The 11,718-nt window shown below is 35.1% G+C and overlaps 1 protein-coding gene across 1 annotated transcript; it reads right to left on the minus strand.

Moving 5' to 3' along the window:
• Nucleotides 1–9,504: 9,504 nt before the first annotated feature.
• Nucleotides 9,505–10,743, minus strand: LOC149143160 (phospholipase A1-Igamma1, chloroplastic-like). The gene has a single exon (XM_089451710.1). It carries the CDS (start codon nt 10,741–10,743, stop codon nt 9,505–9,507), a length of 1,239 nt encoding a protein of 412 aa, XP_089307836.1.
• Between the last annotated feature and the right edge of the window lie 975 nt (nt 10,744–11,718).

Here is an 11,718-nt window from a genome sequence, read left to right on the forward strand (position 1 = left end):
CGTTGCTGGAATACTTGAGGGACGTTATAAATCCATGTTCGCACCATTAATCCCATCCCATTATGTGAAACAGGTATGCATACTTTTGATGTTAAATAGAAATAAATATGGACACCAACATATTACTGTCATGAGCAATCACGTTTTTACCCGTTCCTAGACCAAAATCATCGTAAAAAAGACTCGAACAACATTAACTTTGTACTTCAATCACGTTTCATCCTCTGTCAATCAGTCCTCATGCTGCGTTCATATAAAATCAATCATATTTAAAATGTAAGAGTACTGTTGTACTCCAAGTTAACTTTTTTGTTACACCAATTTATATATATTTATAAAAAAGCAGAGGAATATCAATCACCAGCAAATCACACTTAATCAAATTGCTACAATGCTAACCTACTGCAGTGCTGTCAGAATTTGTTAAACCAATTTATATATATTTATAAAAAAGAAGAGGAATATCAATCACTAGAAAATCATACTTGGCCATCCACCGTTAACAGTACCAACCAACTAAGTGCAGTAGTAAGGAATTTCAGTATCTAGCCAACAAAGGTAGAACAAGGTATAGTTCTAGCAGGTGGGAAAGACTAGGAGCTTGTGATTATAAATGATTGGTACCAGGGTGAAGCAAGGTCTCAAGCTAAGCTCAAGTATTATCAAATTGCTACAATGCTACCGTGCTGCAGTGCTGCCAGAGTTTGTTACACCTATATATATATATATATATAAAAAAATAGAGGAATATCAATCACTAGAAAATCACACTTAATCAAATTGCTACAATGCTAACCTGCTGCAGTGCTGCCAGAATTTGTTACACCAATTTATATATATTTATAAAAAAGCAGAAGAATATCAATCACTAGCAAATCACACTTAATCAAATTGCTACAATGCTAACCTGCTGTAGTGCTGCCAGAATTTGATGATAAATCACCTCTGTGGAAGCCGCTTGTGTAGCCCAGAATTAGAGAAGGCAGTGGGCGGAGGAATTTCGTAATTTTTCCCTTCATTAATGCATGTTGAGGGCCTGCGATTCTATCACTCAGCTAGTTCAACTGTTCATTTTAGGGGAAATGGCAGTGTCAAAAAAATAGCAAAAGCTGGCCAAAACAAAAACAAGAAATAGGCAAGTTTCGAAAATTTTGAATTTGTAGGGTCTAGATAAATCTTGTATCTGGCAGCAGCCTCCATAAATTTCTCAAGAGTCCCATTTTCCAATTCTCGGTTCCTCGACAGCTTGAACAGATCCTCGTCAATGTCATCCTAAAGATCCTCTCTGCACCAGTACACTAGCGCTGCCTCGAAGCCAATAATCCAATAATGGCATCCTATGCCATAGAAATTCATCATAAACTTCCCACTTGACAGGCTGCCTCAGTTCTTAAATGGGGCTGAATCATTAACCAGTATTACTGACTAAATTTACTTTTGTGTACCGTACTTCCAGGGATGAGCTCTTTCTCATTATTGCACCTCTCTCATTATGGCACCTCTTTCCTCTGTATTGATGCTTTCTCATTATGGCAAAGATGCTTTCCGATTATTGCTTGTGTATTGATGCTTTCTGATTATTGCTTGTCTTAAGAAGTGGTTTCTAATTATCACACTTCTTTCCTGTGTGAGCAGAGATGCTTTCTGATCTTTCCTATGTGAGCATGCCTTCTGATTATTGCTTGTCTTAAGAAATGATTTCTGATTATCGATTTCTAATCCTTCCTGTGTGAGCAAATATGCTTTCTGATTATTGCTTGTCTTGAGAAATGATTTCTAATTATCGATTTCTGATCTTTTCTGTGTGAGCAAAGATGCTTTCTGATTATTGCTTGTCTTGATAAATGATTTCTGATCATCGATGACGATGAAGGTGTACAATGAAGGTGGGCATGGAATAAATGACGCTGAGAAGATGGTGTCCTTGAAATGAAGCAGTGGCGGGTGGCAGCAAATTGATATCAAAATATATGGCAAGTGGAAATGTGTACGTCCTTGAAATGAAGCAGTGGCTGATGGCAACAAATTTATCAAAATATATGGCAAGTGGCTGGGAGCGATAGAGAGGTGGCATGAATATAAACTTTCGATAAAAGTAACCAAGGCAATCCAGATGTCAACAGACTATTCTAGCAGAGTTTTCCAGCCCCTGAGAACATTGATAAAATTTACCACTCTAAATCCAGACTTTATTCCCCGTGCGCTCTACTACGAGCCATCGAAACATTGCTTAAAATTCACAAAGCTAAATAGCAAGTAAATCCAGAGTGTAATAAACATGAATGAAAAGCCTTAATGAAAAAGCCTTATCAATGAAGTAATAGAAAATGGTAAGCATGAAGTGGTAAGCATAGAGACCAGCCAGCGTTAAGCGTGAAGACAAGGAGCATAGAGATCAGGGAGCGTTAAGCCGCGAAGACCAGAAAGCATTAAGCGTAGAGATCAGGGAGCGTTAAGCCACAGAGACCAAGAAGCGTTCAACACCAAGTAGAACTAAGCATGAAATGGCTCTATAGCTATCTTTCCTTAATGCATACAGTCAATATCAAGAACAATAACGTTCTCGGTAAGCTTACCACCTACCTCCCTGAAAATAACCTCTATATAAGAGCCCTATGTAAAGAGAAAGGCCTACCTCCCCTTAGAATAGAGCGCTAGCCGAGAAGAGAAAAGTCAAAGATAGTTTTTCCAAAGGAAGGCACTTGTTTTCCCGACATAGGAGGGGAAGGGCTAATCTCCTTTATCAATTTTCGGGCTCATAGCCCAAACTTCATAAGGTTTATTGCACCTACTAGGTTCTAATAGGGAGGGCCCGCTATAAGGACTACTAGGAGGGGAGACATTGATTGAAGGCCTAGGCTAGAGGGTGAATAGCCTAAGGTTCAACAACCCGGCAATATGACCTCTCATATAAAATTTTATCAGCAAAATAACATCAAAACTCGAAAATAAAACTTTAGATAAAAGTGAAAAACATCAATTAAATGCATTGGTCAACTCAAATTAATAGGTATTCAATGTCGATGTAAACCCTATAGTCCCTGCGCTACCATACGCAGGGACTAATAAGAGGGAATGCTTTAATCTAAAGATTTTGAATATAAAATGGAAGTTGTTGCTATTAATATTCTATATTTTGAAAACAAAGATGCATTTCTATGGTTCAAATATACTTTTATATTATTATTATAATTTTCATAATTATAGTAAAGTAACTTGTTAGATATATATTTAAATTTATTAAAAAAATATTTTTTTATTAATTATATAATTATATTTTTAAGACATACTTAGATCATATTAGTTTTAGATCTATTAAGCTTTTTGAAAGATAAAATCTTTTTAGATTCAAAATTTTTTTAGAGTGAAAGATTTGATTCATGGGCTTGGTATATCATAAATTAAGATGGATCTTGGTCGGTATAATATAAAATACTTTATTTATAAATCATGTTTTCCACATTAAAATGTTAAAACTTGCCTCTTCATATTTTTTTATCCTGTATCCACACATTTATTAATTATTATTATTAATATTTTCTAAAATATTACGAATTCTCTAAAGTTTTCTCTCTCTATATGTTTCATGCTAAAATCTTTTAGTCAACCAATTTATTGAAATATTTTATAACATAGGAAATATTTTAATTTAAATTGCTTTATTTTTCTCTCTATAGATATAAAATTATGTTATTTAATATGGATATTGAAATATTTTACTTATAATTCACATTAAATACAACACACAAATACATAATTCTTATTAATATATTAAACTCTTACATGTTGACATAAAAATTATATTAAATTTATACTCTAAATAAATTATTGACATTTACTTTGAAAAATGATATAAATAATATTTCACTCTCTTGTGAAATTATATAGTAATTGCTCAAGCAAAATGTATCTTTGTCAAAGTTACGTTATCATGTTAAATAATGTTTGATAGGGTTTACATATAGATAATGGAAAAAGAGGTAGTAGATGACAAAGAAAATATGAATAATTTAGAATTGTGGTAATATAAAAATAGAGATTATTAGCCAGGTTCATTGGATTATTATTTTCGATTTGTTAAAAATGGTGGCTACGAGTTGTTTTTTTACCTTTTATTCTCCATTGATAAAAGTTGAAATTTGTTGTACTTTATATTACTTAGGTAGATAAAAATTAAAGAAATTAATTTTTTATTATTTAAATTAAAAATGATAATGTAAAGGCAAAATTAATGATAATGTTTTTACATATAGGTAATAGAAAAAAGTATTCAGTAAAATACTAATAATTTAAAATTAAAGTAATAGAAAATGAAATATCAGTTCCAAGACTAATTGAATTATTTTTTTTATTTGTTAAAAGTGGTGAGTATGAGTGGTTTCTTTACCTTTAGTTTCCATTCATAAAAGTTGAAATAATGTGTGCTTTGTGTTATTTTATAATTCTATAGGAGTAACTATTTTAATTATATTTATAAATGTCTATATTGTTTAAGGGGTATTTTAAGGATAATTTAGGATTTTTTTTTCACTTTCTATTTCTAAAAGTTGAAATTAATTATGTTTTGTATTAGTTCATAATTGTATAGGATTAACTATTGTTGGACACCTAATCGTCTATGGATTGGTGTGGAATGTTAACAGCCACCGGAGTCCAAGATACCATTTGGAATATGAATCAAATGGTCACATCAATGTACTATAAATGTATATCATGTCAATAATATATGCAATCTAATTCTTATCTTCCACATTAGTTGTTTACAGTCCATGTATGTTTAACATGGTATCAAAGTTGTAGGTGAATTTGTGTCTTGCTTAAATTTGAGCCACTTGTTGTGGGCTCTTTGTGCATGTCATTTCTGCATTCTTGCTGATCGAATTGCCATTATTGTGTGTATGCCTATTTCATGTTTCACACTATCCAGCTGACCTCTCTTAGTGAGATTCGTGTTGGGTTCTCTATTCACTATCTCAAATAGCAAAAACTCACCCGCACTCCTGCCTCCCAAGACTCTGCACCTGAGCACTCTGGAAAAGGTTTTTTTTTATTCAGTCGTAACAACTTTTCTTCTGTTTTTCTATCGTTGCATCTCTACAAGCCCCTGCGGAATCGTTCCTCCTGGTATCTGCGCACAATATCTCTCTGTATTCGAGCATGCATAGTCTCTCTAGTATGCCATCCATGTGTTGTTTATAAATATTGTGCACATTATTGATGTTGGAGCAATTCTAATCCGTGAGAGAAATTAGGTATCTGAATCAATTTTTATGTCATAAATCCTCTATGCACCCTTCAAAAAAACCAATGCTGAAATTTATGTTACCTTTGCCACACCTGCATTTTGTGCATTCTGGCATCCAAATAACACTCAGACTCTTCTTTTGCTAGATCTTGTCCTCTCAGTTTTTTTAGTGAACGTATTTGTGTTGCATAGAGAGAAACAGAACTGAGATGACGCTTGGAACAACTGTAGTGATATAGCCTTTCTAGAGATAGTTTCATTCAAAGATATAATGCTTGCTTTTGTCTCTGCATAGGAGTCTATGAAATGATAGTTGCATTGAATTGCTCATTCTTTCAAATTGTATGCGTTGAATGTATGTTCATTTTCTTGGTCCTCTGTGTTGAATTCTTTGTAATGATTGTGTATGGTGCAATGTTGAATGATGGTTGAATGTAACGTTGAATAGTTCTCAATGTTGATATATACGTATGTATATTGACGAGAAGAAGACATAGGTGGCACATTAGGTCATTTCATATTCTCGAAGGAAAGTCACAAATACTTTTAAAACTTAGTGATACAATTTAGAATCTAAGGCCCACTTTGTACTTGATGGCCGAATTTATTTATGGAGCATTCATAGTCTGGAAATCTGAGGTCTAGAAATTTATTTCGGTCAAAATGTAGAATAGAAAGGCCCTGAGATTGGATTATTAATTGCATATCATGCAGTATTGTGTAAATTAAATACACACAGTTCAATTGTTGAACATTGAATGATATATATATATATATATATATATATATATATATATATATATATATATACATTTGTTGTTATTATAATATGGCATTGAATCTCAAATGGTGAGACAACAGTGGTCTGCGTAGACAATATAAGGCATTTTGACACAATGTATGGTGAATGAAGTTGTGTTTTTAGGGAAGAACAAATGGAATTTGAAGAATCCCTAATGGTGATGGTCTTTGATTTGTAGTCCATATCTTGGACCAGAAATGGCCCACGAGGAGTCAGGAGGAAGAGAACTTTGGCGCCCTTTTCATATTTCTTGTAGTGAAGGAGATTTATGTAGGGGAAATCCCTGTTATCTTTTTCTGTCCATAATAGGGGATGAAGAATTTTATTTCTGTAGGAGCTATGACAAATTTCGAAATTAATGCTGCTATTTCTACCACAAATGGAACTCACTGTAATTAAGATGCATGCTATTCTTAAAATCCAACCTGAGATTTTGGATCTATTCATGATTGGGCACCGTCATAGTTAGCCTGCCTGAAGATTAGAACATTGAAGTGAATTCAAAATAGTTTGGCATTGTATTCAATGAAGGAACAGTGAATGAAGCAATGAGTTCCTCCTTCTATTATGCATGTTGACCTAAATCAAAACATACAATTTAGTCTCTACATTTGTCAAGAAGGTTTGCTCAAAGGGTTTTAAGAGGGGATATGAATTACTTCATGGGAAGGAACATAGCGCAGTCGGATTTCCCACACAAGGAGCTCTATTGTATATCTTTATTGTAGTTTTTCCTCCAAGAAATAAACTGAAATTATCAGCTAAATCAATTCTCACACTACTCAAGATATCCAAACTATTTCATGAATAGGATGAAAGAAGGAATTCTCTCGGTGGCATCACTAAATGAATCAAGAAAAATTTATGTGTGCATTACATATTCAATGATGGTTTGATGCAAAAATGGTATTCTTCATTTTTGAAATCTTCAATAGTTGAGGTTTGTCTAGCCCTACTAGAGTCTCCGCTAGGATTGTTGAGCCTTTCTTTATTTTGTGAGAAAATGGCCAAACTTGATCATTTTCTAGACTTATTAATAAATCTAATGATGTCTACTAATGACAATATAGTAGAAATGAACAAACACTCTCTCTTTGAAACTCAAACATGTGTACAATATGCATCTGAACTGATTGATTTTTTGCAGCTTGAATCTCAACTGCAGCAGAAAGAATTACAGTAGTGGAGTCATCATTCTGAACCTATTTTTGTTGAGAATATTGAAACAAACTCACATAAACAACAAGTCAATAATGTTATAGTTGATTCAGATCGAGTGCCCAATGAAGCAACAGAGTTACATGCAAAAGTTGAAACTCGGCCTGCACTTCCCAGTTCAATCATGAAACCTTAGGAAGAGATTGTCTATAACAAGCATAGAACATGTCTTGGATGTGATAAGGAGGTTTCCTTTCATAACCCAAATTACTCAAAGCCCATCCAATTTTAGAGTGTTGGATTCCTTCATGACAGTTCTCCTTCACCTATTCTAAATTTTACTCCTCCACATTCGCAACCAAAAGTTGTTGAATTCCAACACAATGATTGAGTTGGCCATATGAAAGATCATTTCTTTGATCTTCATTGATGTGAGCATTATCATAATACCACTCATTCTTCAAACAGATGCCTCAAAAACATGCCTCATGCAAGAACAAAGGTTCATCTTTGATGGATCGCTTCTTGGCAATGGGCTTCAACAACCAAGAAGATATTTTAGTCATATGTCAGAACCTATTCTAGAGTATTGAACAATCTTTAAGTTGAGTTTTCTCCATATCTCACCTTATATCTCACAAGGGGGGAAGTGATGGTCGTCTTGAAGCTTCAAAGACACATCAAGTGAGCCTCAACCACAACCTTCCATACTAGATTCAAAGTTGTAGTTAGAGACGAAGATGCCACTGATCAACCTTAAACCATCTATGCAGGGTTAAGACTTCCCTTCAAAGAATTGGAGACACTTCCTCTGGTAGAAGACTTCAGCTTCTTGCTAGTTTTGAAAGAGTTCCACGAATTGCATTAAGCATTCCAGAGTTGGTGGTAATCCTTAAACCACTACAGGTTGTAGACCTCCTTTTTCAGGCTGAGGGTCTCCCTCTCCAAAGCATTAGGGACACTTCCTCTGGCTGAATATTTCAACTTCTTGCCAACTTGGAAGAGCTCTCAGAACTGCACTGAGCGTTCCAGCGTTGGTGGTTATCCTTAAACAACCCCCTTATACCAACATTTCACATAGCACATCCAGCCTAGTGCTTCCATGCAGTCATTGCGCATTTTGTATTACAACTCTCTTCTTGGACTCATACATACCCCTTTGGATTAAGGGGGGAAATGTTGAACACCTAATCCTCTATAGGCTGGTGTGGAATGTGAACGACCACCAAAGTCCAAGAGACCACTTGGAATATGAATCCAATGGTAACATCAATGTACTATAAATGTATATCATGTCAATAATATATGCAATCTAATGCTTATCTTCCACATTAGTTATTTACATTCCATGTATGTTTAACAACTACTTTAATTACACTGGTAAATGTGTAGATTTTTTAAAGGAGATTTTAAAAATAACTTAGGATTGTTTTTCTTATTGGGTATTGATAATCTATCATATTAATAAATCATAATATTTTTTATGTTAAATTTTAATTATAAAATAGATTTGTCTTTTTTAAAATTTATATATGTTAAAATTATATATTAATTTATTTATTAATAATAATAATAGAAATTTAATTAAATATTTAAATTTATTTTTTAAAATTTAATAATGTAAAATGTATGATGAGAAAATTATTTGATACTTATTATAAATTAATACTTATATTTTTAATACTTATTGAATTTATATAATTATATCAAAAATATTTAAAAAATAATAATTTTACATGTTTGATAATTAATCATGTATATTTAATTTTCAATTTTTTTTATTTTTTTACCAATTTAAAATATCTCCATTTCCTTATAAGTGTGAGTACTTTTACTCAACCTCGGAAGTCATTTACTTGGAAAACTTTAATGTATAATGTGTGTTCATCGCTCTAAAACATCGTCCGAGAGAAAAATCCCGGAGTTAAAATAAATATTAAAGAACCCAATCGGGCCCGAATTGCCTTAGTTGAGAGTATGGTGCCGTATGATGACCAAAATTGTACCGAAGAAAAAGATCAACAAGTTGAAGACATCGATGGTGCGCATGTCTAAATCTACGATGCAATCGACATTAACAAGTCTATTACGTAAGCAATAGGTCTCTTACAAAAGCTATCAGATAAATAAAGGCGTTTAATTTTGACAGCGTCAACTAAAACAAAATAGCTGCAAAAGTTCTGATTCAGTCAGTCAGTCATCTTACAATTTCCTTTGATTGTCCAGAATTATTAATCTGATCTTGATTGTGGCCTTGGTACGGTGCTGCGACTAATAAGTTGAATGCCATGGTCTTCAATTAATAGGCCACAACAACTGGAGCAGACCCTCTCTGCCCTGAAGATTCGAAAGGTCTACCCTCGCCGACATAGCCTTCAATTAGATGAAGATAATTCTTTAAACTGTGGGCGTAGACAGGATCAAGATTGCGGGGGTCATCGTTATCCAAAACAATCGGTACACCCACGTGGAAATATGTCCAGGGAAGCGGATCTAACAGTTTTGTTAACCATCGCCATGAATTCTCGTTGAAAACTAACCCAGGAACTTTGGGAACAACATCCCTCCTGTTCACCAACCGCAACACTTTCACTCCTAGCTCCTCCGTTCGCAGGGCAAATGCTCTATTCCCTACGCGCGGGCTTGCGAATGCAAACGCAGTCACAGGTATAGGCAGTGCCGGAAAATTTGAGTTCAGAAATTTTTTTACATCATATGAGCTTAACGTTGCCAGAGCAGCTCCCAAGCTGTGTCCAGTCAAAGTTATGCTCATGCTTTCATCCTTGAATTCATCCACCAGTCTTTGAATCTCAGAAATAACAGTATCTCTGGCACATCTTGAATCTTCTCCTTTAGTGATGTAGCAGCTTAAAAATCCTCTCTCTACTCGGACACCCTTATCGCTTGAACTAGCTGTACTTGATAATCGGTGTCCGAGGCCTTTGTTCCTCAAAGGAGCAGTAGTTGGAAATCTGGCTCTGACAACCTTGTGCTTGAAACGACTAAAAGATAATCGAGCACGAACTAAAATATCTCTAGCATCCTGCGTCCATTCTTGGCGTGTTTCAGTTCCTCTCCACGCTACAACAATATCCCGGCGTCCTAGTCTTCGTATCTTTTCAGCGTCTGTGCAGACTGCAATAAAGCCAATCCAAACAGATTGCTCTATCGGCCTCCCCAGTGCATCAGTTTCTGCGTACAGATACTTGGTCACTTCATAGCCGGCACTACAGGAATGACAAGCCCTCTCACAACTTTCAAACAATTTATCAAGGTTGTACTTGCACCCACCTAAATCATTGGTGGAATGTTCACTATCAAATGCATCATAGCATAACTCTGCAAAATCACCATATCTGAGAATCTCCGTTTTCAAAACCGGATTTATGGCATCCAATAACCCCTTCCAAGAATTTTCTCCTTGAATATATTGCCACATACCCGCAAGTGGTATATTTTCGTACCTGGCGGGGTTCGTCAAATCTTCCTGCAAAAGAGGGCAGCTCGAAGTTGTCGAGGATGAAGGGAGCAGCCTCATCCTTCGTAGTATTGAACACAGGGTTCGAAACATCATTTCTTATTTTCTAGGTTTTCAAGTGAAGAGAGGACGGGCAAGTTAACGACTTTAACAACAGCTTAACATTTGCAGCTGTAAGTGGGATGTTCAATTATCTGCAACCCATATCTCAAAATGCATACTGCCATACGCCAAATACCGTTATATAAGGCAGATGAAAGTGGAATACCTTGTGTATCGATATGACATAAGAAATTCATTTGCAGCAGCAAGCAGGATAGACTACGTGAATTTCATTATGTTAAGTTTGAAATGGACGCACCACGATAAAATGTCCCCCAACTACTCTACATTGACTGAAGATATTTTGCTAAAATGCCCCCAACTACTCTACATTGACTGAAGATATTTTGCTTGAATGAACTTTCGGCCACAAATTGTTCAATCGTGAATAGGTCTCATTCAAAACTTCTACCCAGCCGCGGCACGTGCCCCGGAAAACCATGCATCCCGTTACAGCGTTAATCGGCATCACCCTCCCAACTAATTGACAAAAATATCCCGGAAAACCCTCCCAAACCCTGATTACGACATTAGCTTCCCATCAGTACTGCAGATAAGATGTATTTTCACTGTGTGGCTGGCTGGCCAGCCTCATGCGCGAATCAGTCAGGACAGTAATTTTATGTCAGAATCACCCTTGCATCCATCACCACCACTGACTCCCGCCACTTACTATGCTGCTTGTGGGAGATACGGCAGATTGTCGTGGAACTAATTAGTTAGTGGGACGTGTACGGTGAAGAAATGCCTCTGCTTCAATATGAAGGATATGTTGGATGAAATTAACATTAGATTCAACAGGCAAGATTGATTGTTGTATTTATCATGTGATACTTAATACTTATCCAAATAAATATTATTTTCATCAATGATCAAGATTAAAAACTTCGTAAATAAATTAACTATTTGCATCGTTGCCTACTTAATATCCAT

This window comes from Pinus tabuliformis, chromosome X (genome assembly GCF_031772625.1).
Source record: "Pinus tabuliformis cultivar Carrire ecotype Pingquan chromosome X, CPIR1, whole genome shotgun sequence".
Lineage (NCBI taxonomy): Eukaryota > Viridiplantae > Streptophyta > Pinopsida > Pinales > Pinaceae > Pinus > Pinus tabuliformis.